The sequence below is a fragment of the Megascapheus bottae genome, chromosome 2 (genome assembly GCF_031878675.1).
Source record: "Megascapheus bottae isolate mThoBot1 chromosome 2, mThoBot2.hap1, whole genome shotgun sequence".
In the NCBI taxonomy this organism is placed as follows: Eukaryota; Metazoa; Chordata; class Mammalia; order Rodentia; family Geomyidae; genus Megascapheus; species Megascapheus bottae.
In genome coordinates this window covers 31,963,578-31,988,910 of record NC_143510.1, presented here as the reverse complement: position 1 = coordinate 31,988,910, position 25,333 = coordinate 31,963,578, and the positions used below count along the sequence as shown (strand labels likewise).

The 25,333-nt window shown below is 43.8% G+C and overlaps 1 protein-coding gene across 2 annotated transcripts in view; it reads left to right on the top strand.

The window, feature by feature from the left end:
• Positions 1 to 24,836, top strand: part of Prickle2 (prickle planar cell polarity protein 2) — a 179,089-nt gene extending 154,253 nt beyond the window's left edge. For both annotated transcript variants that reach the window (XM_090323515.1, XM_090323526.1), the window contains exon 8: positions 23,902 to 24,836. In XM_090323515.1, coding sequence (XP_090179641.1) covers positions 23,902 to 24,767 — 866 coding nt within the window. In that variant the 3' untranslated portion in view covers positions 24,768 to 24,836. The remainder of the gene's footprint in view (positions 1 to 23,901) is intronic.
• The last annotated feature ends 497 nt before the right edge of the window (positions 24,837 to 25,333 follow it).

Below are 25,333 nucleotides of genomic sequence, written 5' to 3'. Positions count from 1 at the left end.
TAGTTGTCTGCAGGTGCTTAACCAGTTCTGCCAGCACCACTTGTTGAAGAGGCTGTCTTTCTTCCATTCTATTTTTTTTTTTGCTCCCTTATCAAAGATTAGGTGGCCATAGGTCTGTAGGTTAATATCTGGGTCCTCAATTCTATTCCATTGATCTTCAAGTCTGTTCTTGTGCCAGTACCAAGCTGTTTTGGTCACTATAGCTCTGTAATAGTCTAAAGTTTGGTACTGAAATTCCTCCTGCGCTGTTCTTTCTGCTAAGAAGTGTTTTTGCTATACAGGGTCTTTTATTATACCATATGAAATTTTGGATTGCCTCTTCTATTTCTTTAAATACGACATTGGGATATTGATGGGTATTCCATTGGATTTGTAGATAGCCCTTGGCAAGATGGCTATTTTCATGATGTTAAGTCTTCCAATCCAGGAGCATGGGAGTTTTTTCCATTTCTTCAGTTCTGCTTTCATTTCCTTTTTCAGGGTTTTAAAGTTTTCATCGTAAAGAGCCTTTACATTCTTAGTCAAGTTAATTCCTAGGTATTTTATTTTCTTTGAGACTATTGCAGAAGGAGTTGCTTTCCTGATTGTTGCCTCATTCCTCTCATTGTTGGCATATAGGAAGGCAGTTGATTTTGAGGGTTAATTTTATACCCTGCTACCTTGCCAAAGTTTTGAATCAGCTCAAGCAGCTTGGGAGTGGAGTCTATAGGATTCTTTAAATACAGGATCATGTCATCTGCAAAGAGGGAAAGTTTCACTTCCTCTTTCCCTATTTGGATCCCCTTTATGCTTACTTCCTGCCTTATTGCTCTGGCTAGGAATTCTAAAGAGGAGTAGAGAGAGTGGGCATCCTTGTCTCATTACTGATTTTAGAGGAAATGGCTTTAGTTTTTCTCCATTCAATATAATGCTAGATGTGGATTTGACATACACAGCCTTTATTATACTGAGAAATGTTCCATGGTTTCCTAGTTTCTCCAGAACTTTTAGCATAAAGGGATATTGGATCTTGTCAAATGCCTTTTCTGCATCTATTGAGACAATCATGTGATTCTTGTCCTTGCTCCTGTTGATGTATTTAAGTATATAATTGATTTGCATATGTTGAACCAGTTTTGCCTCCCTGTGATGAATCCTCTTTGATCATAGTGTATAATTTTTTGATGAGTTGCTTAAGATGGTGGGCCAGTATTTTGTTGAGAAGTTTTGCATCTGTATTCAAAAAAATGGGTCTATAGTTCTCTTTCTTTGATGAATCTCTGTCTGGTTTTGGGATGAAGGTTATAGTGGCTTCATAGAATGTGTTTGGCCAAGCGCCTTCGTTTTCCATTTTGTTAAAAAGCTTGAGGAGTATTGGTATGAGCTCTGCTTTGAAGACCTTATAGAATTCAGCTGTGAATCCATCTAGCCCTGGGCTTTTCCTAGATGGAAGGTCTCTTATTGCCATTTCTATTTCAGTGCTTGAAATAGGTCTGTTTAGTTGGATTAGGTCTTCTTGGTTCAGTTTGGTATGTTAATATTGGCTAGAAATTCATCCATTTCTTCTAGATTCTCAAATTTGTTGGCATAAAGGTTTGAAAAGTATTCCCTCATGATGCTCTGAATCTTGGTAATTTGTCGTGATATTACCATTCTCATCTGTAATTTTGTTTATTTGGGTGTGCTCCCTTCTTTTATTGGTAAGATTTGCTAAGGGTTTGTCAATTTTGTTAATTTTTTCAAAGACCCACTCCTTGTTTTGTTGATTCTTTCTATAGTTTTTTGGACTCCAATTCATTTAATTCAGCTTTGATTTTAATAATTTGCTTCCTTCTACTGGTATTAGGGTTGGTTTGTTGCTCTTTTTCCAAGAGCTTAAGGTGGCCTAAGACCTAGTGCCACATTAAATTGGTGGTTTGTGATTTTTTCCAATTTGTTAATGTAAGCACTCAGAGCTATAAATTTTCCTCTGAGTACTGCCTTTGCTGTGTCCCAAAAGAGCTGGTATTTTGTGTGCTCCTTTTTGTTAAATTTCATAAACTGTTAAATTTCTGTTCTGATCTCCTCGATGACCCATTGGTGATTCAACAATGTGTTGTTCAATCTCCATGAGTTACAGGGTTTTTGTTGGTGGAGATTCAGTCCCAATTTGATGCCCTTGTGGTCTGAGAGAATGCAGAGTATAATTTCAGTGTTTCTGAATCTGCACAGATTTGCTTTATGCCCTAAAATGTGGTCTATTTTGGAAAATGTTCCATGTGCTGCTGAAAAAAAATGTATTGTGACGTTGCTGGGTGAAATAATCTGCAGATGTCTGTTAGATCTAGTTGGTTTATACAGGTGTTCAATTCTGAGGTTTCTCTGTTGAGTTTTTGCCTGGTTGATCTGTCCATAGGTGAGAATGATGTGTTAAAGTCACCAACAATCACTATGTTTCAATCTGTGTGTGGTTTTAGTGAAAGTAAAGTTTGCTTGATGAAGTTCAGTGCTCCAGGATTAGGTGTGTAGATGTTTAGGATGGTTATGTCCTCCTGAGGAGAGATCCCTTTATTAGTATGTAATAACCTTCTTTGTCTTTTCTCATTAATTTTAGTTTGAAGACTATTTTATCTGATATGAGGATGGCATCTCCAGCCTGTTTATGGGGGCCATTAGCTTGATAAACTTTATTCCAACCTCTCACTTTCAAAAAAAAGTTTGTTTTTCTGGGCAAGATGTGTCTCTTAAAGACAGCAGAATGATGAATCTTTCTTTTTGATCCAACTAGACAGTCTGTGCCATTTAATTTGAGAGTTAAGTCTGATATTGAGAGTTAGGATCCTTCCATTTATAAAAGCTTTCATTAGGGCCTGTGGCTTGACAGTTCTTGCGGTACTTAGTTGTATGGTATTTAGGTGCCATTTCTTTGTCAGTATCACGTTTGTGTTGGTTTTCAATGTGTAGAACATCTTTGAGAATTTTTCTGTAATGCTAGTTTGGTTGCTATGTAATGTTGCAACTTTTCCTTGGAAGGTTTTTATTGTCCCCTCAGTTATGAATGAGAGCTTAGCTGGGTACAGTATTCTTGGTTGGTAGTTATTTGTCTTAAGGGCATGACATATATCCTTCCAATCTCTTCTTGCTTGCATGGTCTCTGCTGAGAAATCTGTGGTTATTCTGATTGGTTTTCCTTTGTAGGTGATTGTTCTCTTCTCCCTGGCTGCTTTTAGGATCCTTTCTTTGGTCTCTATTGATCTTGTATGGATTATAATGTGGTGGTGGGATGTCCTTTTCTGGTCAGGTCTGTTTGGGGTTCTAAAAGCTTCTTGTATCTGGATGTGCATTCCCTTCTGGATATTTGGGAAGTTCTCTGAGATGATTCCCTGAAATATATTTCCAAAACCATTGACTTCTTTCTCCAGGCCTTCTTCAATACCAATTAGCCTTAAATTAGGTTTCTTAATTGTATCTTGGACCTTCTGAAGTGTTCTCTCATATTTCCTAGATTTGGTTTGACTCATTTTCTATTCTTTCTCTATAACAACTAGATTATCTTCAACCCTCGAGATTCTGTCTTCTGCATTGTCTAATCTACTATCAATACTTTCTACTTTATTCTTCATCTCCCTCCTTCATCTCTTGTTTTAGATCGTGTATGAACTTCTTTAACTCCTTGATTTCCATTTGAGTGATTAGCTCAGCAGCTTTACTCTCATTGGACATTTGTTGGAGTTTGGTTATCTTTTTGATTGTGGAATCTATGAATTCATCCTTTTTTCTTTGTAAATTCTTTATTATGGCCTCCTTTATGGCTTCCTCTCATTCATGTATCACCTTCTTTATGGTTTCATCTCGTTTAGATATGGCTTCCTCATGTATCTCTGTATGTTTTCATTAATCATGTTTATCAATTGCATTTGTGTAGCATTTAGAGGACTCTCCTCTAGTTTTGCCATTAACTGCTCCATTGCCTGTTTATATTGGGTGGGAGATGCTATTCCTTGATTTGCCATTTTTCTTGAGTTTCTTGTTCTGCCCATTTGAAAATGGGAACAAGATTAACACTGAACAATATTACAGTTTTTAAGATATAACCAATCTAGAGCTCTTTAGCTGGCCAGACAATAGATGTTCACAATTTTGGTTTGGTATTATCACTCTCTGTCTGTTTTTGTGCACTTATAGACAAATCTAATACCACCACCAGTCACCATTTTATGACCAAACCCTGCCCCCCCCTCATTCCAATTTGTATTGTTTTTAAGTCCTTCTGGACCTACAGTATAATTGAACATCTAGATATACAGTATTGCTCAATAACCATCAACTGTAGATCCATACACTATAAAAGTTGAAGGATGAATAGAGGACCAGAGATAGAAAAATAGTATGAAAGAGAAGAGGGGAGATAAGAAAAGAGTAATGTATGAGTGTAAGATTAATATAGTAATGAAGAAAAGGGATAGCGTAAGGATAACTGACCTAAGGTAATAGAAAGGTAAAATAGTTGAGCCCAAAATTTAGAAAAAATAAGATAAACTTATGAAAATAAGAAGAGTAATTAGAAGAATATATAAAGAAAAGAGGAAGGTATATATAGGAGAGTTCAATGATAAAAATTTTTAAGTAAAAATAAATAACAAAAAAAGAAAAACAGGAAAAAAGGTCGGGGGATATCCAACACAATTGTGAGTTTTTAGACAAGAAATACTAGGGTTAAGAACCAACAGATTAAAAAGCAGGTGACTGTATCAATAAAAATATCATTTGTATCCAGTCTGTACCTGTGCTGTCACTATGTTTCTAGGAATGGCTACCATGACAGAAGGAAAGAGAGGGAAAAAAAATGGAAAGAATCATAACATTAAAAAAAAAAAGGTGGAGGTAAAATGGCAAAAAAAAAACAAAACAAAACAAAAAAGAACACATAAAAATGCAAATGAAGAAAGGTAGGGAAAAATAAGTGGTATTCTTCAGTTTGGGTTTTTTTTTGGTGGGGGAGACAGGATAGGAAACTTGTGTCTCCACTAAATTCGGATCCAAACACTTCTAATAGTTTCTTTTCTCCTGTGATTTGGCTTTGTTCTTTTTCTGATCAGTTTGCTTGATTGGGCAGAAAAAAAACAAAAAAACAACGATTGAGCAGCGGCTTTGTTTACCAGGACTACGGGCCCCTCCCAGGGGGAGGAACTTCCGCTAGCGCTGGGGGCAGACGTCAGGCTAAGCTGCTTCTGGGAAAACCTTTGCCCTTTTGAAAGATGGCGCTGCCAGCACCACTTCTCAGGCTCCAGTTGGTTTGGCAGGGTCTTTGCCAGCAGTCAAGATGGGCTGCTCTAGGCTAGTGGGGGAGGGGATTCCTTCCCAATGCCATTCCACAAGCAGAAGTGGAAATGTCTCCACTAAGGTAGTCACAAATTGCTGAATTTTCTGGTTCCGTGAAGCTGGCAGGTCCGTGCCACGGCCAGGTGATGGCTTTGGGCTGGCGCAGGCTCTGTGTGGCTGTGTCTGGAGCTGGCAGGTCTGCGCTGCCGAGAAGCGCTGTCTGCTCAGGTGCGGGAGAGAGGCTTTGTCTCCGCGGCTGCTCCTCTCTGTCTTCTTGCACCAGTTTTCTGCCTTTTTCCTCTCTGACTGAGATCTCTGTGGTGCTAAAGCTTACTTAGAATCGATCTTTTGGTATGAATTTTCCCCTGCGATGCTAGTACTGGTATCTTGGCGAGAGCTCAGAAAGACTCACACTGAACTGCCGCCATCTTCCACTGATCTCTTTTTGTTGTTGTTTTTACTCCCTTATAAAAGATTAGGTGGCCATAAGCCTGTGGATTGATTTCTGGGTCTTCAGTTCTATTCCATTGGTCCTCAGGCCTATTCTTGTGACAATACCAAGTACTATAGCTCTATAATAGAGTCTATAGTTTGGTACTGAAATTCCTCCTGCACTGTTCTTTCTGCTAAGAATTGTTTTTGCTATACAGGGTCTTTTATTATTCCATATGAATTTGGGATTGCTTCTTCAATTTCCTTAAAGAATGACATTGGGATATTGATAGGTATTGCATTGGATTTGTAGATAGCCCTTGGCAAGATGGCCATTTTCATGATGTTAAGTCTTCCAATCCAGGAGCGTGGGAGTTTTTTACGTTTCTTCAGTTTTGCTTTAATTTCCTTTTTCAGGGTTTTAAAGTTTTCATCGTAAAGGTCCTTTACATTCTTAGTCAAGTTAATTCCTAGGTATTTTATTTTCTTGGAGACTATTGCTTTCCTGGTTACTGCCTCAGTCCTCTCATTGTTAGCATACAGGAAGGCAATTGAATTTTGAGGGTTAATTTTATACCCTGCTGCCTTGCCAAAGTTTTGAGTCAGCTCAAGCAACATGAGTGCAAATGTATCTTTGAAGTTGCCTCTGAAAACTATACTTTGCTTCAGTTGTCTTCTGAGCCCCAAGACTACTTTAAGAAAACAATTTTAAACCATCTCAGTGGAGTCATAAGTTGCCTCCCTTATCCCTCACCACTGTCTTCAGCAGCTGAGTTCAGGACCCCCTTGAGAGCACCCATTCAAAATATCATCTGCCCTCAACCCAGATCCTAATACTGTGTATTTGCCGGATGTGCCTAAAGCCATCACAACTGTCCACATAGTCCCTCCCCGCGCTACCCCCACACCAGCACCCAAATCTGTCTCTAGCATATTGGGTTTCTAGAGTCACCATTGAAGAGGAAACAGTGCCACCCACCTGCAGTCCCAGCACTTGACTCTACCAAAGTTTGATCCAAAATGTTTTCAGAAAGGAAGTCATGGAAAAACAAAAGATACTGGGGCCAGAAATTTGGCCTAGTGGTAGAGTGCTTACCTGGCATGCACAAAGACCTGGATTCGATTCCTCAGTACCATATATATAGAAAAAAGCCGGAAATGGTTCTGTGGCTCAAGTGGTAGAGCTGTAGCCTTGAGAAAGCTCATGGACAGTGCTCAGGCCCTGAGTTCAAGACTGGCCCCCCAAAAAAAGATATTTGAAAACTCTTGATACTGGGTTGTTTTACATAGCTTTATTAAAGAAATACTGAGTGCTTATTGTCTGCCAGGTTCTCTGCTAGTCTTCAAGTAAACACTGATGGATATCAGATGCAGTCTCTTTGTGGGTCAGTGCCCCAGCAGGTTGACCTTCACGGGTGATTACAGAAAAGCTAAGGAAGCACCTAGATAGCTCTTCCCAGAGTAGAAAGCTGTAGTCATTCTGTAGCCTGATATGTAGGTATCCATGGCAGTAAACCTTGACTTCCACCCCCTGTCATCTACCCTCTTCCATTGGCTACAAGGAACTAAAAGCCAGAGGACCAGGGAGCCACTTTCAGGACAGAACAGAATGGAGAATGGCTTGAGATCCAGCAGCTAATGTACATTCACACAGGCAAAACAAATTATGGTATGGGGGCAAAGAAAGCAATAAGCCCAGGAAAGGGTAGAGAATATTGAGAATCAACTCCCATCAAGAGAATGACCCTGGAAGCTCTATAAAGGGTTGTATAAGCTCTGACTTCAATAAAATGGACTTGACTTCCCAAAGAAAGGTGAAGAGGAGAGAATATGATTGTTAGCCTTAAGGCTAAATATGCAAAAACCCTGAAGCAAGGAAGAATCTGTCTGGTTCCTGGAGCCTAAAAGAGACCAGTGTAGTGAGAGAATAGTTGAGAATGAAGGATTATATTTGGAACTGTGAGGCCTTCATATCCCATTGCTGGCTCAAACTTGGCTTCCTGCTGTCCCTCTGAGGATGCTGCCCTGCCCCCCCTTCTTGGTGGGATAACTTAAAGTAGAAAAAGTCAGATGACTTGCAGAGGATGCAGCAGAAGCGAGGACAAGGCTACAAAGAAACGGGAGATCCAAACTTCCATCAGAAAGCTGTATACTGGGCTGAGATCTTGTTATTTCAAATAGAAGCCAGGAAAAAAAGTACTTTACAAACTCTTGCTATAGATCTTTGGGTTATGGGGTTTTTTTTGTTTTGTTTTGTTTTTAATTTCAGGTCTAATTTCTGCCCTGGTTAACTCTGGATTTCATCTGCACAGTGCTCAGTTTTACCCCAGCTATCCTGATTTAGCCAAGCAACTAATATATAAATGTGATTCAAGCCAAAGTCTGTAAATAAACATGAAGTCATGATTGGACAGAAATATAATTCATAAGTTCTCACATTATTTTTTCGTATACAGTAAGCCAATATGGACAATTGCAGGCCAGTTCTAGGGCTCTTTGGATAAATCTGGTGGTCTTTAAGAACAAAGATATGCAGTTGATATTTTCTCTGTGTAGGTATAGCCATCATTACAAGAGGCTTTCATTTACCTTTCAAACATCTCTATTTTTCCACTGGTTTTCAGCATCCCTTTGTAATGCTGATGAGGTCCTGGAGTATGTCAGGAAGGTTTTATTTGATGGAGAAGAAGTCATTACAACATCACCAGCCTAGAAAGTCCCTCACCTGTGATGAAGAAGCCATGAGACCAACTGAGATCACAAGTTTAGGGCAGGTTCAGTGACTGGTGACTGAGACTTGGCTGTATAAGTCTCAAACTCCCTTCCATGTTGGAAATCAGCTTTGTTCTGCTTAAAGTACCAAACAGAACCAGTGCGTCATAGGATTTCCAACCCAGCCTCACAAAGTTTGGGATGATCCCAGCACCAGTGGCTCATGCTATAATCCTGGTTAGTTGGAAAGCTAAGATTGGAGGATTGCAGTTCAAAGCTAGCCCAGACAAGAACATTTGTGAGACTCTGTTCTCATTTACCAACAGAAAGCAGAGCTGTGGCTCAAGTGGTACAGCACCAATCTAAAGGGAGAAACCCAGTTTAAGCCCCAATGCATACACACACACACACACACACACACACACGCACACGCACATCATTTAGGATCAAGGAAGAATGAATACTTGACACCAACTAATCTTCATCTCTCTTAATAGAGCTTTTGATGCACATCCACTAGAAAGATCAAAGACAGATTCTGAAAATACCCAGGCACTGAATCTCAACATGGACCTCCCATAGAGTACTCTGAAATGTTCAGAATAAAATCCCAAGCCTGAGTTCTTGCTCTAAAATTCCTGTTTAACCAGTCTGCTAGTTGGTCTGGATAAGAGACCATATGGGAGCCATCCCATAATTCTATTAGACATACAAGATGAATAGCCACTCCATTAGAATAAATGGAAAATGCTTATCTGATGCCCATGTTTCTAGTATGTAGGATAATCTGTGAGTAGTTCTGCTTCTATGGTCTAGTGCATACTCTCTCCCTCAAATTTTCTCTCCTCTCTCTCTCTCTCTCTCTCTCTCTCTCTCTCTCTCTCTCTCTCTCTCTCTCTCTCTCTCTCTCTCTCTCTTCTTTGCCCTCTCTTTCCCTTACCCTCTTTCTGCTCATCAAAGTAATCATCCAGAGAATGAGAGACCACCTTCTCAACTCCCTCCTCTATCTCTTACCAGCTTTGTGAACTTGGATAAGTTAACTCCTCAAGCCCAAATTTCCTCACTTATAAAACTTTCATTTCATGAAGCACTCATATCATGCCCAGATCCTGGTAAACAATTAACCATGGGATTTGTTTTTAATCAACAGAAAATAGCTCATCCCAGGACTCCCAAGTGTTGAGAATATAATAGTTAAGTGGCAAAGTCAAGTGAAGTGCAATAAACACTCACTCCAAATGATAGAGATTATCTTTACCTTAGAGATGAAGAACAAAAAAGATCAGAGTTCAAGGCCACATGGCTAGTGAATGCAGTCTATTTGAATCCCTGCTCTGTGTTTCCCTCCATAAAATCAAAGCTATTGCAGGAAGAGGGTCTCTCAGTGATTTGGCCCTTGATCTTAGCTGACACAGAGCTTGGGTCTTTCTCTGACAAGAAGGGTTCTCTCCAGAGATGTCAGCAAATTAAATAAAAATGGGTTGGGTCTGCTGACTGGGGGGAGGAAGGGGTCTGGGATATTTTCAGTCATCCTCTCTATTTCACACTGTTGGCTGTCCAGCTCCCATGACATCCCTAGCAGTAGGGGCATATGCCCTGCTCTTCAGCTGCCATCACAAGATAATACATCCCGGATAGATATATCTTCCATCTTCTTCCTCCTGCTCTAGCCAACACAAGCTCCTCTGTACTTCTCTTTCAACAGCTGTTACTCAGCTCAGCATTTCTCAAGCCTTTAAATATAATAATCAGGCGTGGTTCCATTTTAACGTAGTGAACATGACACCCTCACACCTCCCGTAATTCCAGAGTTTCTGATTCCCTGTAACTCCCACTCGCTTGTCCACACACGATCCTCTGCCTATCCCCAAGACAACAGAAATCTAACATCATAAACAGTACAACTGGGAAGCCTTTTAAGTGGGACACTGTGTTATCTACTAATGTGTAATTACCCAGGTCACTCTTAATAGTAATGCTGTATGGTATATGTATCATATTCATCCCTGTTTTACAAATAAGGACACTAGGATTTGAAAATGGCAGGTAGCGTTGCCAAGATCTCCTACTGCCAAGTAGCTCAGAGCAGGCATCCCAGCACTTGCGCCTGTATATTTTTAACCATAACTCTTCAGTTCTCAACTAGGATGGCTGTATGCACCCCTCTCCCCCAGAGGACCTAGGACAATGTCTGGATATCTTGTTGGTTGTCACAAGAGACAATAGGATGTCCAGCTTCTGATGGACAAAGTCAAGCATGCTCCTTAACACCATGAAATATACAGACTCGATGGGCCAAGGACCACATAGCCTTCACAGAAGTGCTTCAAATGGCCTACTTTCTCTTAGCAGTCCCTACCTCCTAATAGCTCACTCACACCACTGGCTTCCATTTCTCATGGCTGTCCAGCTTCCATGATATCTCCCGCACCCAGAGCACCGGCCCAGCTCTGCAGCTGCCGTCAAAAGATAAATACATCATCAATGAATTAGCTCATAATCTCAACCTCATGAGGCAATCACCTATCCATGGGGACCTAACCTTGAACACTTGAGCCTCTGGGATCATTTCATATACAAACTACAATGCTCAACCAGGCATCACAAGTGGTGGCAGAAGACACTATAAGCCAGCATCTCCAATCTAACAAAAGACAGAGGCAGCTTCAAGCTAGGAGACAAAAGAGCTATTCAGCTGAAAGCTAAAGCCCAAATATTCTCCAATGCTTCCCAACTACTATGAGCTACAAATTGCTCTTTTGTTAAAGGAGAACCCAGTCTTAGATGTCTGAGGACCAAATGAAGATGGATATGGAAAATTTCCTGGCTTATGGAAAATATTCATAGTAGTACCAAATATTCATAGTAATATGTCTAGTTGCAGAAATAGTTATTATAAGTTGGGCATGGTGGCTCATGCCAGCCCTGGCTCTTTTATCTCCAGTTAACCTCTAGAAAAGCAGAAGTGGTGCTGTGGCTCAAGGGTAGGGCAGTAGGCTTGAGCTAAAGAGCTCAGGGACAGCACCCAAGCCAAGTCTAAGCCTCATGACTGAGAGGATAGAAAGGAAAGAAAGAAATAGTTATTGTAGGAGAACTCAGGGAGAAGTCAGTCCCTGAGTCATCTCAAAATTGTGTGTTATTTCCTTGATTCTTTTAACCCATGCTCTATCATTGGATAGTTTTGTTTTTGTTTTTTTTAACAGCCATAGTTTATGTTTTTTTGGAGTTTTTTTTGTTTTGTTTTGGGGTTTTTTGCCAGTCTTGGGGACTGAACTCAGAGCGTGAGCACTGTCCTTGGGCTTTCCTCAAGGCTTGAGCCTCACCACCACTTCCAGCTTTTCTTTGTATATCGAGGAATCCAATCCACTGCTTCGTGCATGCTAGGCAAGCACTCTAGGCCAAACTCCCAGCCCCTATGTTGTCACTTTTCACAGATCTTTCCCATTGCATAAATTCCTAGAACTAGAACTGCTGAATTAAGGAGTATGCAGTGTGTAGTTGTGTCCAGATACAACCAACCATTGTATCTGTATACAAATAACATCCTTGGAGATGTTGTACCAATTGCACTTTAACCAAAAGCTTGGGGCTACCCAGCAGGACCAGACAGTGCTTCTGGATGAGGCTTCACAGCAGGAGTCCCCACGGATTAGGGGTTTTAAGCACAGCTCTGATGGCCTAAGCTGGAGGCAGATCAAGTCCAGTGCTTCCCTCTCTGCCAGATCTCTGCTGTCCTATGAGGTTTCTCAGGTGCCAGCCATCTGAATGGTTTCCAGAGGAGTTGGGTTGCCATCACCCTAGCTGAGTACATTTTTGCCTCTCTTGGTGGATTGGCACAGGGACCAGGGGAATTAAGTCATCAGTCTTCACCAGCCAAGATCTGGTGGGATGGGTGGCACAAATGGTCCTGAAAATCCTGTGTGTGACAGAGGCCCAGGGCTTGGCAGTCACAGAATTCTCACACCTTGTGTGGCACCAACCAGGCAGAGTGACAGACAGCTTTTCAGACTGAGTCTGCAGGTTAGCCACAGGGAGAGGAGCTGATGCTGGGGACTTGATTATTTCTTGATAACCATATACATGCCTTTAAAGCAGTAGTTGGGTTTTTGAAGGCATTCAGATCAAATGGAGAAACCATGAAAGATGCAGAGCCTTGGCCTGATTTCCCACAAGTTTTGATTCAGTGGGTCTGGGAGAGAGCCTAAGGACCTTGCATGTAAACCAGACCCACATGACTCTGAAGTGGCAGGTCCACACCCCACGCTGAGCCTTAGCCACTGGGAAAGAAATTTCAGGATGAGACGAGGTACAGACTGCCAGTCTCTGTCCTCATATATGGCCTGGCTTCGACTAATAACTGGTAACTAAATGATGTAAATACAACTTGGGTTACAGTTTCTATTTCTCTCTTTGTCTTTTCTTTCGGTAAATAAACAAATCTCCAAAATGTTTCCTGGTGGTCTAGGTACCTTCTAAATGTTTTCCCTTTTGCCTTTTTTGGCAACACTCCATACTCTCTCTCCCTATCCCTGGTTTTGTCAAAATGAATTGCTGATTACCTTTCCTTTCCTGGGTCATGCCCTTGAAGAGATACACACACACACACACACACACACACACACACACACACACACACACACACACACACACACACACACACACTCCAATCCACACTGAATCTGGGAAGTGGAATTCCAGGCTGGAGAGATGCTCAAAAGTCCCTGGGGATAGTTCAGAAAAGGATGCCAAGCTCAGAAGGGGGGGGGGGAGGGACAATGGATTCAGGATCTCACTAGGTATTTTGTGGCAGAGTGACCTGTTTTCTAAGCCAGACATTTTTCTACCACCCCACAAAGCACAGGGCATAGTAACCAGACAAGGCATGGAATTTCACAAATACAAGTCAAAGATTGGATTTCAGAAGAAAGGGAATAGCCCATCTGGCAGAGTGGGGAACAGGAGGCCAGCCAAGGCCCTTGGGGCTATGTAGTTTAAAGGCACGTACTGTCGCCCCAGCGTTCAAGAGGCTGTGTCAAAAGGATCTCAAGTTTGAGGCCAGCCTGGGCTATATAGCAAGACCCTGATCCAGAAAAATAGAGGAAATTTAAAGTATGTGTACACATACATACACACCCCTCAGGAACTGAATTAAGGCAATATTTTAAGAGTCAAAATCCACCTCCCCAACTATGATTTAACAAAATAATGATTCATCCATGAAGAGAGGAGTCCTTCGCTGATTCTTTCCATACCACTGCACCCCTTTGACCCTAATCTCTAGTTTGGCTCTATTCCAGTAACTGGGGCAGAAAGTATAAGCAGAGATTCTAGAGTAACAACGGTCAGCAAACAGCAGAAGCCGCCTTTTCCTCCATGCATCTTGCAGAATTAGGATGGGGCTGAATGGGGAAGGGGTCCTGTTTTCAAAGTATGGGAAAAGTGAGTGTTCTCTTTTCCTTTCTGGAAATTCCTGCTGCACTTAGGAACTGGGTATGGAACCCAAGGCCTTGAGCATATCACTGAGTTCACCCAGCCCCACTTTTTAAGAATTCCCAAATTTATTTTTCTCCCTTTCCTTTCTTTTTTTTTCTTTTCATTTTTTCCCCACTGTGTTTTGTTTTGTTTTGCACATGATCCAAAGAGGATGTGTTGGAAGGGCTTCTTTAACTCCTAAGTGGCAGCACAGGAGGGCCCCAGGGAGCTTCATGTGTGCAGCTCCCACCAGGTAAGCAGCTGCTCTTCCGTCTGTACAGAGCCTGAGTCTAGCTTAGTCCAAGTTGCCTCAGGAAGCAGCCAAGGAAGGGCACGGGCTGCTCCGACAGGAACTAGAGACTGAAAACAGTACAGAGGAAATTTCCTTGGCCCAGTTCAGTATCTTTATGCTTTCCAAGAACCCAGCCCTGGCTTGGTTGTGTCTTGGCAGAGGGCAGGACAGGGGGAAGAAGGAGGGGGTGATGGCTTGGTGGCAGCTTCACCTCTGTTGATCAGAAGGAGAAACCAGAACAGAGTCAGGGCAGACCTTTTGTCTTTCCTTCTGAGGTTTCTGGTCCAGGAGTCTGGGGAGCTTACATGTTCAGATACCCTCGGTCATAATACCTAGCTATAATGCCTAGTTTCTTGAGTGTGTTTTGTGTTTTCCTTCCAAAATCAAGAGATTAAAAGCATGCAGTCCCAAATGTGGCAGGTTGGAACAACTCTAATAGCTTGTTCTAGGAGCTTGTTAGGAATTCCCAATCCTGTGTCAGGCATAGATATAGTGGATCCAGGCTTTGATGTTTAGAAGATCCTTGGATGATTTATGCATTTGCTGATGCTTGAGAAGAAAGTGCCTTAGAACATCCAGACACCCCAGTACCCCATCTTTGCAGCAGCCATCCATGACCATGGGCTCATCTCATTTCCTGTTTTCAGTTGGTCCTCTGTCAAAAGAAGGATCGACTACTGCCCAGAACTCCAGAACTGAGAAGGCATGATGTATTTTATGCTCTCGAAAGAATAGAGTATGGCAATGCAAACAAATAGACACAGTAATGATCAAAATGCTTCATTCTTACCTACACACTCTACTCCATACCCTGCATGCCTTTCCTGTTATATGTACCACTTGAGCATCCATTAATATATCCAGTCTTTTGTCCCATCTCACTTTGATCTGTCTGTCCTTCCTGCCATTTGCTGATCTGTTTGAAAACCATTCCATCTCACTGCTCAACACTGTACCCATTCACCCACCCATCAGTCAGGCCTCTAAATCCATCTCAGAGGTTATAAACTAAATGGGAAGAATGATATCAACTCTAGGCTATGGAAAAGTGGGGATTGGGAAGCAAGAATCTCAAGCTCACACCACACTGCTTCTTCAATCCATACACTATGTTCATACCAGCGATTACTAGCAAGCTGCCTGGCAATGGCCAAAAATGAATATGTTCAAGGGTGAAGTGAGGAAAGTAGGTAGATAGGTGTAATATAGATTTGGCCAGGGATAAGATAGATCATAGGTGGTGAAAGTCCTGTGCATCCCAACTTAAAAAGAAAAAGAGCTAGGCACTGGTGGCTCACGACTTTAATTCTCACTGCTCACAAGACTGAGATCTGAGGATCATGGTTCAAAGCCAGCCCTGGCAGAAAGTCCATGATACATCACCAATAAACCAGCAAAAATCCAGTGGTGGAGCTGTGGCTCAAGTGGTAGAGTGCCAGCCTTGAGCAAAAAAGCTAAAATATAGTACGCAGTCCAAGTTTAAGCCCAGTAATAGAAAAATAAAGAAGAACTAGAGGAGGGAGAGAGGGAGGAAAAGTGCTGGAGTTGGAACTCATTGGCAGTATGCTTGCTTAGCCTGTATGAAGCTATCTATGAAAGTCAGGGTTTAGCACAAATGAGTGAATAAATGAATGAGAAGGAAATATTATCCTTCCATCCAACCAAAATGTAATATATTGGCCACCAGTTTGAGCTGTTGTTACATAGATATGCTATCCAAATGTGCTTGTATTAGAGTCGAGGGAGGGGCTGACTATATTTACCTATGAAATTGCCATGAGCACATTCTGCTCCTCTTGGGGGTCATTTTTAATAAACAACTTACAGATGTATAAGAGAATCACGTGTAAGTCACACACTGAAAAATCTGAATTACTACATTCATGATACCATGTCCGGAACCAAGTAGTAATAGACCATGACAAGCAACCCAGAAGTTCCCAGAAATATTTTCCCCCACTTCCTTCCCCTCCTCTCTAAAGCATCCCTCATCATGGCGTAAGTGGGCTTTACGTAGTCTTTATGTAAGTGGATATGTAGGTACAAATGTTTTGTGTCTGGCCTCTTCGACCTCACTGTATTTGTGACAGTTGCCTGTCCTGTGCAGTACCTCGTATTTATACACAATATGCAAAGAACTTGTGAATGGCCCCCACTGGTAAGGGCCTGCATGTGGCAGGGGACCGGCTTCTGCCTTTGCCTCCTGTCCCCTGGGTCCCTGAGTGTTGGCACTACTGCCATACTCTCTTCTAATCTGCCCACAGGACTCAAGACAGAAGGTAGGGGAAGTGCCATTGGTTCCCCACTTCCTGATACCCAATTGAGGAAGTATGTGTGTAGTGTCATGCATACCAGTGTTCAAACATAACAAATCCGGGTTGAGGGATGGTAGGGAGGTTGAATGTTGCATCACTTGCTATGCTCGTGCTGCTCTGATTTTTCTGTATTGACCCAGTTAATGCCCTCACCCCCAAGTGGTGCATCCAGGGGAAACCAAGGCACAGAACTAGAAGGTGATATCTACAGAGATGGTTCTTCATTTGCTGTTCCTCGTAATGTTCCTGGACATAGCCCACAGTGGCCTTGACCTCTCTGTCCTCCTGCCTCTGCCTTCCAAGTGCTGGCACTATAGGTATGCCCCACCATGCCAAGCCACTGGAAGATGGCTTTATGAAGCCACCTGTGTTTTCATAAAGACCACTCTCTAAATTCAGAGAGGCCGAAGAAGAAGTTCATTTGGGTTCCTGTTCACTTCATTCTCTCCATTCCCCTCTGCCCTCCTGGCACTCCTTATAGTGCGTGGAACTCTCTCGTACCAAATGGGCCTGTTCCATTTGCCTAGAGCACTCTGCCCTGCCTTTTCTTGACTGGCTCCTCCTGGCACTTTAGTTCTGAGTTCTTGACCAACATCTCTCTAGGTGGTGCTGTTCCTTCCTACCCAGCACTCCCTTCCCTACCTGGGACTTGTTCTCTGCTAGGCTACCAGGTTGGCTGTTGCTCCTGTACAGGCTAACGTGGTTGTGAGGTGTCACCTCCCAGATCTTGTTCACAGCTGGACTCATACAGTGCCTAGAAGGAGCAGGACTTTGTCAACCATCTCTGAGGAAACTGAATGGGTCTCCAGACTCTCTTATCACTGGAGGGCCATTTAGTCTCTGTCTCCTGTATAGTTAAATCATGGCTGAGCAGTGTGTTCTGCTTGCTGACTTGGGCTAATAGATTCTAGAATGCAGCATGGGTGCTGGTGTAAGGCCAGAGCAAACTCTCACACAGGCTTCCATTTGTTTGAAGTTTTCATCATGTTTTAAAATAGCAATATATTCTGTGGCAACACAGCCCAAACCTCCCAAACTGTTGAGCAGGGCCCAGTTAAAATTAGCTCCCAGTAAGCTAGGCATGGTGGTTCATGCCTGTTAGTCGCAGCTACTCAGGTGATAGAGATCAGGAGAGTTGTAGTTCTACACACACACAAAAAAATGAGACTTCCATTTCAATCAGTAATCTAGGTATAGTGTTCACCTGTGATCCCAACGACATAGGAAGCTATAAAAAGGAGAATCACAATCTAAGGCTAGCACTAGGCCAAATAAACTAGTGAGAGACACTACCTGAAAAATCACAAAAGCTACTTCTTCATCCTCTTCCTAGTCCTTCTCCTCATTCTCGTCTTCCTCCATCTTCTTTGCCTTCTTCCTTCCTCTCCTCCTCCTTTTTTGTTTTTCTTCCTTCCTCCCTTCTTTTTTAAATGAGCTGAGGGCCCTGACCTGCCAGGCTAGCACTATTATACAACTTTCCTCCAGATCCTTTACCCTAACTTTTATTCAGATAGGATCTCTTGCTTTTACCTTGGTCTACCTAAAATCCCAGCATTCTCACATCTACTTCCTGAGTTAGGATTATGGGCATTTACCAGTATCATCAGTTTTTTCTTTGATATAGGGTCTTACTCACTCTCCAGGCTAACTTCCAGTCATGTTCCTCTCAACTCTGCCTCCACGTAGCTAGCATTGCAGTCATGAACCACCATGCAGTTCATGTAGCTTCATGTAGTTAAAATCAGTTCCACAAGTTAGATGCTGGTGGTTCCTGCTTATAATTCTAGTGATTTAGAAGGCTGAAATCTGAGGATCGGGGTTCAAAGCCAGCCTGGGCAGGAAAGTCTGTGAGATTCTTACCTCCAATAAAGTACAAAAGCTAAAACCAATGGGAGTGGAGCTATGGCTTAAGTAGTAGAGTGCTGGCCTTGAGAAAAAAGAAAAGAAAGAAAGAGAGAAAGGAAGGAAGGAAGGAAGGAAGGAAGGAAGGAAGGAAGGAAGGAAGGGAGGGAGGGAGGGAGGGAGGGAGGGAGAAAGAAGGAAGGAAGGATGGGCTTAGGCCCTGACTTCAAGCCCCAGGATGGCACACACACACAAAAGAAAAAAGTTCCCGTGTGTCAGTGTTGTACAGGAATCAGGCTTGTGTTTGTAGTGTGGGCATGCACTTGAGTGGACAGGAGAGGTTTCCTCTTAGCTTCCAGACAGGCAGCAGCTTGGGTACTAGGCCCCTTAGAGCAGAGGCTCACATCTCTGGATGACTTTGCCCCAGGGTAGTGTCTGGGGACCATAACAAAGTATTATCTGATGGAAGGTGTTCCTAATACGAAGATTGAGGACCCTGAATTCAAATCTCTGAGGCCATGAAGATCAGGTGTCGGGGGTAGAAATACTGCTAGTTTCAAAGAAAGAAGTCCTTGTAGAGTGACTTTCCAACCCTCTCGTGGACATGGGTCATCCCAGGAATCTCATTCAAATACAGGTTCTCATGCTGCAAGTCCGCTTTCTGCCTGGGCCTCCAGGCCATGCTGCTGAGCTGGTCCAAAGATGAATGAGAAGCAGGGACCTTTTCCTTTATGCTGTGGTCCACAGATGCCATCTGAGTAGCAGAGACTTTACTTGTGTTCACAACCTCACTTTCCTTTCTCCCTTCCCTCCCAAGCCTTTCCTGTCATACTCAGTTGAACATTCCTCACCCTGTCACCATGAAGCACCATGCTTCACTGCCTGCATGACTTTCTCTCCAGCTGTAACCAATTTGAAGTTCAGCATGTTGATGTAATCAATTGACTGGATTGGAATAAAGATCCCAAGGGATCAAACTAGTGCTTCTCCCCACAACGTGGGCCTCAAAACCCTTCTTGCATGGTCTGAGACAACCCTAAAACGTCCAGACTTACTGCAGTGCTAAACCAATAGGCAATCTTCCTTTCCATCAAGAGTCAGCAACTAAGAGTATTTTGGCCTCACACAAGTCTTTACAGAAAGAAGTCTCAGGTGATATGCAAATGAGTGGGTGTGGTTATGCCCCAACCAAACTTTATTTCTCAAAAGAGACAGCAAGGCAGCCCTTTGCAAACCCCAGTTCTAAATAGCTCCAGCATGTGCCTCCATTCTAGACCTACTTTAAAATAATTACCACTTCTTCAGGTCTCTGGTTCAGCAGAGAGAGGGAAGAAAAAGGCATGCTGGAGAAATTTTGCTGAAATGAAGCTAAATCATCTGTATGAGAGAACATTTCCAGAGGGCAAAGAGGAGAGATTCTGTTTCTTTCCCTGCACAAGAATTTGAATTGTGAATGCATCTTTTAAGTTGGCAGAAACATGTCTTCCCCATACTATTCTTTTTTTTTAAAGGAGTAGGACAAGACAGGATAATAAATAAAGAACAGAACTGTGCCCACAGGGCTGCCTTTAAATTTAAGTCTGTTTTCTTGTTTCTGGTCTTGTGTGCATGCCTGCTTCAAGCAAGCACTTAAGAGTCACTCCGTGGGGGAGGGGTAGAGCAAAGATCTTTCTTTTCCATCAGACCCTGGGCTTTCTTTAAAGGACATCAGTTTTTCTCACTGACAGATTCTGTGTGTTTTCCTCTGGGTAGAGAAGGGGACATAGCTCAGACAGAAATGTTGCTGTCATTTAAAGCATCCCAGCTGTACTGGGAAATTGACAGTTGTACCACAGAGAATGGTAGGCTAAATTAGATACTGACCTCTCCTTGCTGGGGCAAGGCCAGAGGGTCCGGAAAGCCTCACACATCTGTGTGGTACATGGATGTCTGTGAATTTCCCCAGTCCCTCAGAGCCCTGGGATAAGGATAAATCGAGGCCCTTAACTCTGCGGTCACCATCCAGACCCCTCTCTCAAAGACTTCATTATTTGGACAGGAAAAACCATCTGTCTACAAAAGAGTGTTCCACAGAGAAGAAAAGGCCTGAAATCGATTGTGTCCTTTCAGTTGCTTGGTGCCGGCCTTGGGCTACTCAGCATGCCAGATTTCATGTGGGATGAGACCATATCCTAGCCAGAGCTCTCTGTGTGCCACACACCATGGCTCAAGTAGCAAGGAAAATGCATTTATTGCAAGAGAGTGGGGCATACTTTCTTTCATTGAGGTTTTCCAGGCCAGTCTGTTCGGGCCCGCTCTGACCTTATAGTCTAGCCAAGCAAACAAAAGTATAACAAAATAATCATAGAGCATCATATCACCACCACTGTCATGCTTAGATACTGTTTTAAACTAATTTTACTATAAGCGTTTAGGCATTGTCCCATAGCACCCCACCAAAAGATTCCTGTCCAATGCCTATGCATGATTAAAGAACAGTATTGCTCAGGTTGGAGTGTGAACTGTTATGTGATAGCCTAATTCCACCTTGGGGACCTTGAGACTGTTGACTACAGTGGATCTCCGGGGCTATAGTTAATCAGATCAAAACACTTTTTGCAGCTCAGGGAGCTAATTAGAAACTTTCTAACTTCTTCGGCTTTCAAATTGGAGAAGTCCCACTTGATGGGTTGGGGGGGCATCTATAATGACCTGCAGAGGCCATGTGATTGGCAAGTGTGATCACAGAATTGTATTCCTGGTGTCTGGAATTCTCCCCATCTAGGATCTAAATCTTCCCCCTAGCCCAGTGTGGGTCACAGAGTGGTTGCTGTGGGAGGCATAAGGATTCATTTGCCTTTGTTCTGGGAATATCTGTTGAGCCTTGAAGGAGTTCTGGGCACGGCTAATTCTGTGAGCATGTAGGTGACCAGGGACATGATTTCTGCTCCCACATGGATTCATGCAACTACATATTTATGCTGAGATACAATCAAATAGGACAAGTGGGTAGCTTAATTTAAAAAAAAAAAGGCCAAGTACAAGAGTGAGAGTGGCTAATGACTAGGTAGACAACTACTTTTTGCTATTTTAAAAGAGTGGTGTGGCACCTTTGAGGAAGTTCCACCTGAGAGCTGATCTTAGTGACCAGAGATGTCAGTCATGTGGAGAGGCAAGTTTTCTCAGGGAGGGGGAGGGGCAGTGGTTGGAAGCGTGTCTGAAGCAGAGTAAGTGAGGGAGGATATGGAGCTGATGGGGCGGGGGGCGGGGGGAGGAGAGGAGCCAAGTCACGTAGAGTCTTGAGATCTGCATATAAAGACACTGGGTTTTACCAATAAAAAAGTTAACTACAGAACCACCCCTTTTAGAGGCAAGTACACACTTATTGCTCATCTTTGAGCTACATTACCCCTTCCATTCATGTCCCTGCAAGCAAAAAAGACTGAGAGGAAAATGTTAAGTTAATGAATCACAGGAGGCAGATGTCCTTCCTATAGCCAGACAGGTAGAGTTTGTAATCTCTTCTTGCATCCTCCAGGAGACTAGATTTCTTCCAGGGAAAACTGATAATGGATGCTGGGCTTGAGCAGAGTCTTTCTGCTCCTGCCAAAGTATTTTTCTTCTCCTGGGAGATGCAGAAGGATGGTCTTGGAGGTGTGCAGTGGGAGCTGTTCCTGTACATTTCCCTCTACGTGGCATTCATGTGCAGCATGTTGTCAGCCCAGGCTGACAGCAGGCAGGGGCAGGGAAAACTCATGTTTGGAAATTGACAGTGTGGGCTGGATTATTGATGTAAACGTCCATTCAATTTCACTAAAGAGCTTGTGTGGAAAGTCCAGTCAAGATCATAGTACCCGCCTAGAAAGCTCTTGTTTCTCCATGTGATTTGGAAAACTTTTTCCTCTTCCTTACTAGAGTTCATCCTCTCCGTCTGCTCATTCATCATCTCTTCACGGTCAGGATAGGGAGGTTCTGGAAGTGATTCGATGGCCATAAATCAGCTTTTATGAGTTGTACATTACAGATAAGTAACAAGAGAAGCAGGCCTGGGAAAGCAGGCCACTCCTTTGGCCTTCCTTTTGGTGTCAGGAATGAAATGATAAAATAACATGATAGGAGCGTGTGACGCTTAGTCGGATGCATTCAGGCCTCCCTGCAGACAGGTCCACATCTGCGGATGCAGCCAACCTCAAATGGAACATGGCTGCATGTGAGGGGAGTGTGTACATCCTTCAGCTTGTCATTGTCCCTGCACAAAACAGTAGAGTGATGGCTGTGAGGCATTAGCATTAGGCATTGTGAGTAATGTAGAGGTGATTTATGGTACAAGGGAAAGATGTGTGTAACTCATATGCATATCTCCTTACCTGTGAATTTTTGGCACTTCAGGGGATCCTAGAACCCCTGCCCTGCAACTACACAGGGATCTCTGTAGTTTTATCTGTAGACCTTTCCAGCGTTCAAAAATGTGATTCTTTCACAAATATTACTTTGATTTTAGACTGTTTCACTGAGGATAACTTCCATAAAATGAAGCAAACAAATTATTGAAACTACAGCTCATGCGAGGTACCAGTGGTCCATCCCTCCTGTAACCCTAGGAGAAGGATCTGAAGCCAGCCTGGGCATCTCAGTCAATAGCCTGACACAGTGGCGCACACCCACCCTCCCAGCTCCACTGGAAGAATAAATAGGCAGATTCACTCGGCAGGCTAGCCTGGGCATACACATGAGAACCTATTCTAAAAAAGAACAGAGGCAAAAGCAACTGGAGGCAAACCTTAAGTGACAGAACAACTAAGTAATAAATGCAAGGCAATGGGTTTAAATCCTAGTACTGCCCCCCAAAGCCCAACTACAGTCAGCAAGATTTATGCTCATATGTCCTTCTGTGTCCTCCATCCAAATTTAGCAATAGAGCTCAATTCCAGGGCCCTGGGAGTTTCATTTGTGTCTCCTGCCCCTGACATCCATCACCATTGACAGCCTCAGTTTGCTCTTGAGCCTCATGTGAATGGAGTCATAGAGCATCTGCTCTCTTTGTGCTCGTCTGTCTGCATAGTCCGTGAGATTCATCCACAGTTGCTTTAGGTTAGAGTTCATTCTCATATTCTGTAGTTGTCATTATGTCACTACTTGGGTGAGGAACTGTTGAGGATGGGATTGTCCTGTACACTGTAGTATGCTTAACAGTTGTCTGGCATCTGCCTACGAGATGCTGTTGGCAGCCTGTGCAGTCCCAGCAACCGAAACTTTCTCCAGACATTTCCAAATTGAAAAGCATTGCATCATCATCTATACTATAATTTTATTTATTTTTTGCCAGTTTCTGGGGCTTGAACTCAGGGCTTTCTCAAGGCTAGAGCTCTACTACTTGAGCCACAGCACCATTTCCAGCCTTTTCTATGTATGTGGTACAACTCTAAGCCACAGTGCTGGAGATCAAAACAGTCCATCCCGCCCCATCCCTTCCTGTACCATTTGTAATTAACTGCCTTGATTTTCTCTCTTATCCTCCCTCCCTCCCACACCCTTGTCCTCCCTTCCTTTCTTCCTCTCCACCCTCCCCCCCTCCAGGCCTGTCCACGGAAGGCGGTGCCAAGCGCCAGGAACACCTGTCTCGGTTCTCCATGCCAGACCTCAGCAAGGACTCCGGCATGAACGTTTCGGAGAAGCTGAGCAACATGGGCACCCTTAACTCGTCCATGCAGTTCCGGAGCGCGGAGTCGGTGCGCAGCCTGCTCTCGGCGCAGCAGTACCAGGAGATGGAGGGCAACCTGCACCACCAGCTGAGCAACCCACTGGGCTACCGAGACCTGCAGGCCCACGGAAGGCTGCATCAGAGCTTTGATTTCGACGGGGGCATGGCGGGTAGTAAACTCCCCGGGCAGCCCATGAGCGAGCGCACCCGGAGGAGAGCCACGTCTCGAGAGGACGCGCCCCGGCGCTCCCGGCCCCACCGCTCCAGACGCTCGCGGCGCTCGCGCTCCGACAACGCCCTGCACCTGGCCAGCGAGCGCGAGGCCATCTCCAGGTTGAAAGAGAGGCCGCCGCTGCGAGCCAGGGACGATTATGACCAGTTCATGCGCCAGCGCAGCTTCCAAGAGAGCCTGGGTGGCCAGGGGTCCCGCAGGGACCTGTACAGCCAGTGTCCCCGGACTGTGTCGGACCTGGCACTGCAGAACGCCTTTGGGGATCGCTGGGGACCCTACTTCACCGAGTACGACTGGTGCTCCACCTGCTCCTCCTCCTCCGAGTCCGACAACGAAGGCTATTTCCTGGGAGAACCCATTCCCCAGCCCGCGCGCCTGCGCTATGTCACCAGCGACGAGCTGCTGCACAAATACGGCTCGTACGGGGTCCCCAAATCCTCCACGCTAGCCGGCCGGGGACAGCTGCACAGCAGGAAAAGACAGAAGAGCAAAAACTGCATCATTTCCTAAACAGGCCGGGGAGGGCGGCGGCAGGGAGCTGAGAATGTACCTTCAGGAAGTTGCACTGTTGGGAATCCTTGGAGCCTTTTTGGGGGGGGTGGGGTGGGGTGGGATGGAGGGGTGCTTATCCGGGGGAAGAAGGGGGGAACATGCTTCAAGTCGATTGAGGGACGAGGTGAGGTAGGCCACATTTCTCGGCATGTTCCATATTCTTTGCACATTTTCACTTTTGGTAACACACAGTAGGCTCTGGGTCCCTGCCCACTAAAGTCCGCCGTGGAATGGACGGCTCGAGAGATGGCACATTTGTTTCTTCTCACTTGCTTGTTCTAACGTCTTTTCTGGTTCTCTTCACTTTTAGGAGTCTCCCACCTTCTCCTCCCCCACCCTAGCCGCCCCCACCCCGTAAGTAATTTGCTTATTAACCAGGACCCCCAGACTAAGTTATTTACATGTCCATTGTAAATGCAAATGTAAATGAGAGTTCTGATAAAAATAATATTTTTGTATTTTGTAATATCAAAGGAATTTCTATATCGTAGAACTCAGTGAGAACTTGCATGCTGGTCCAATAT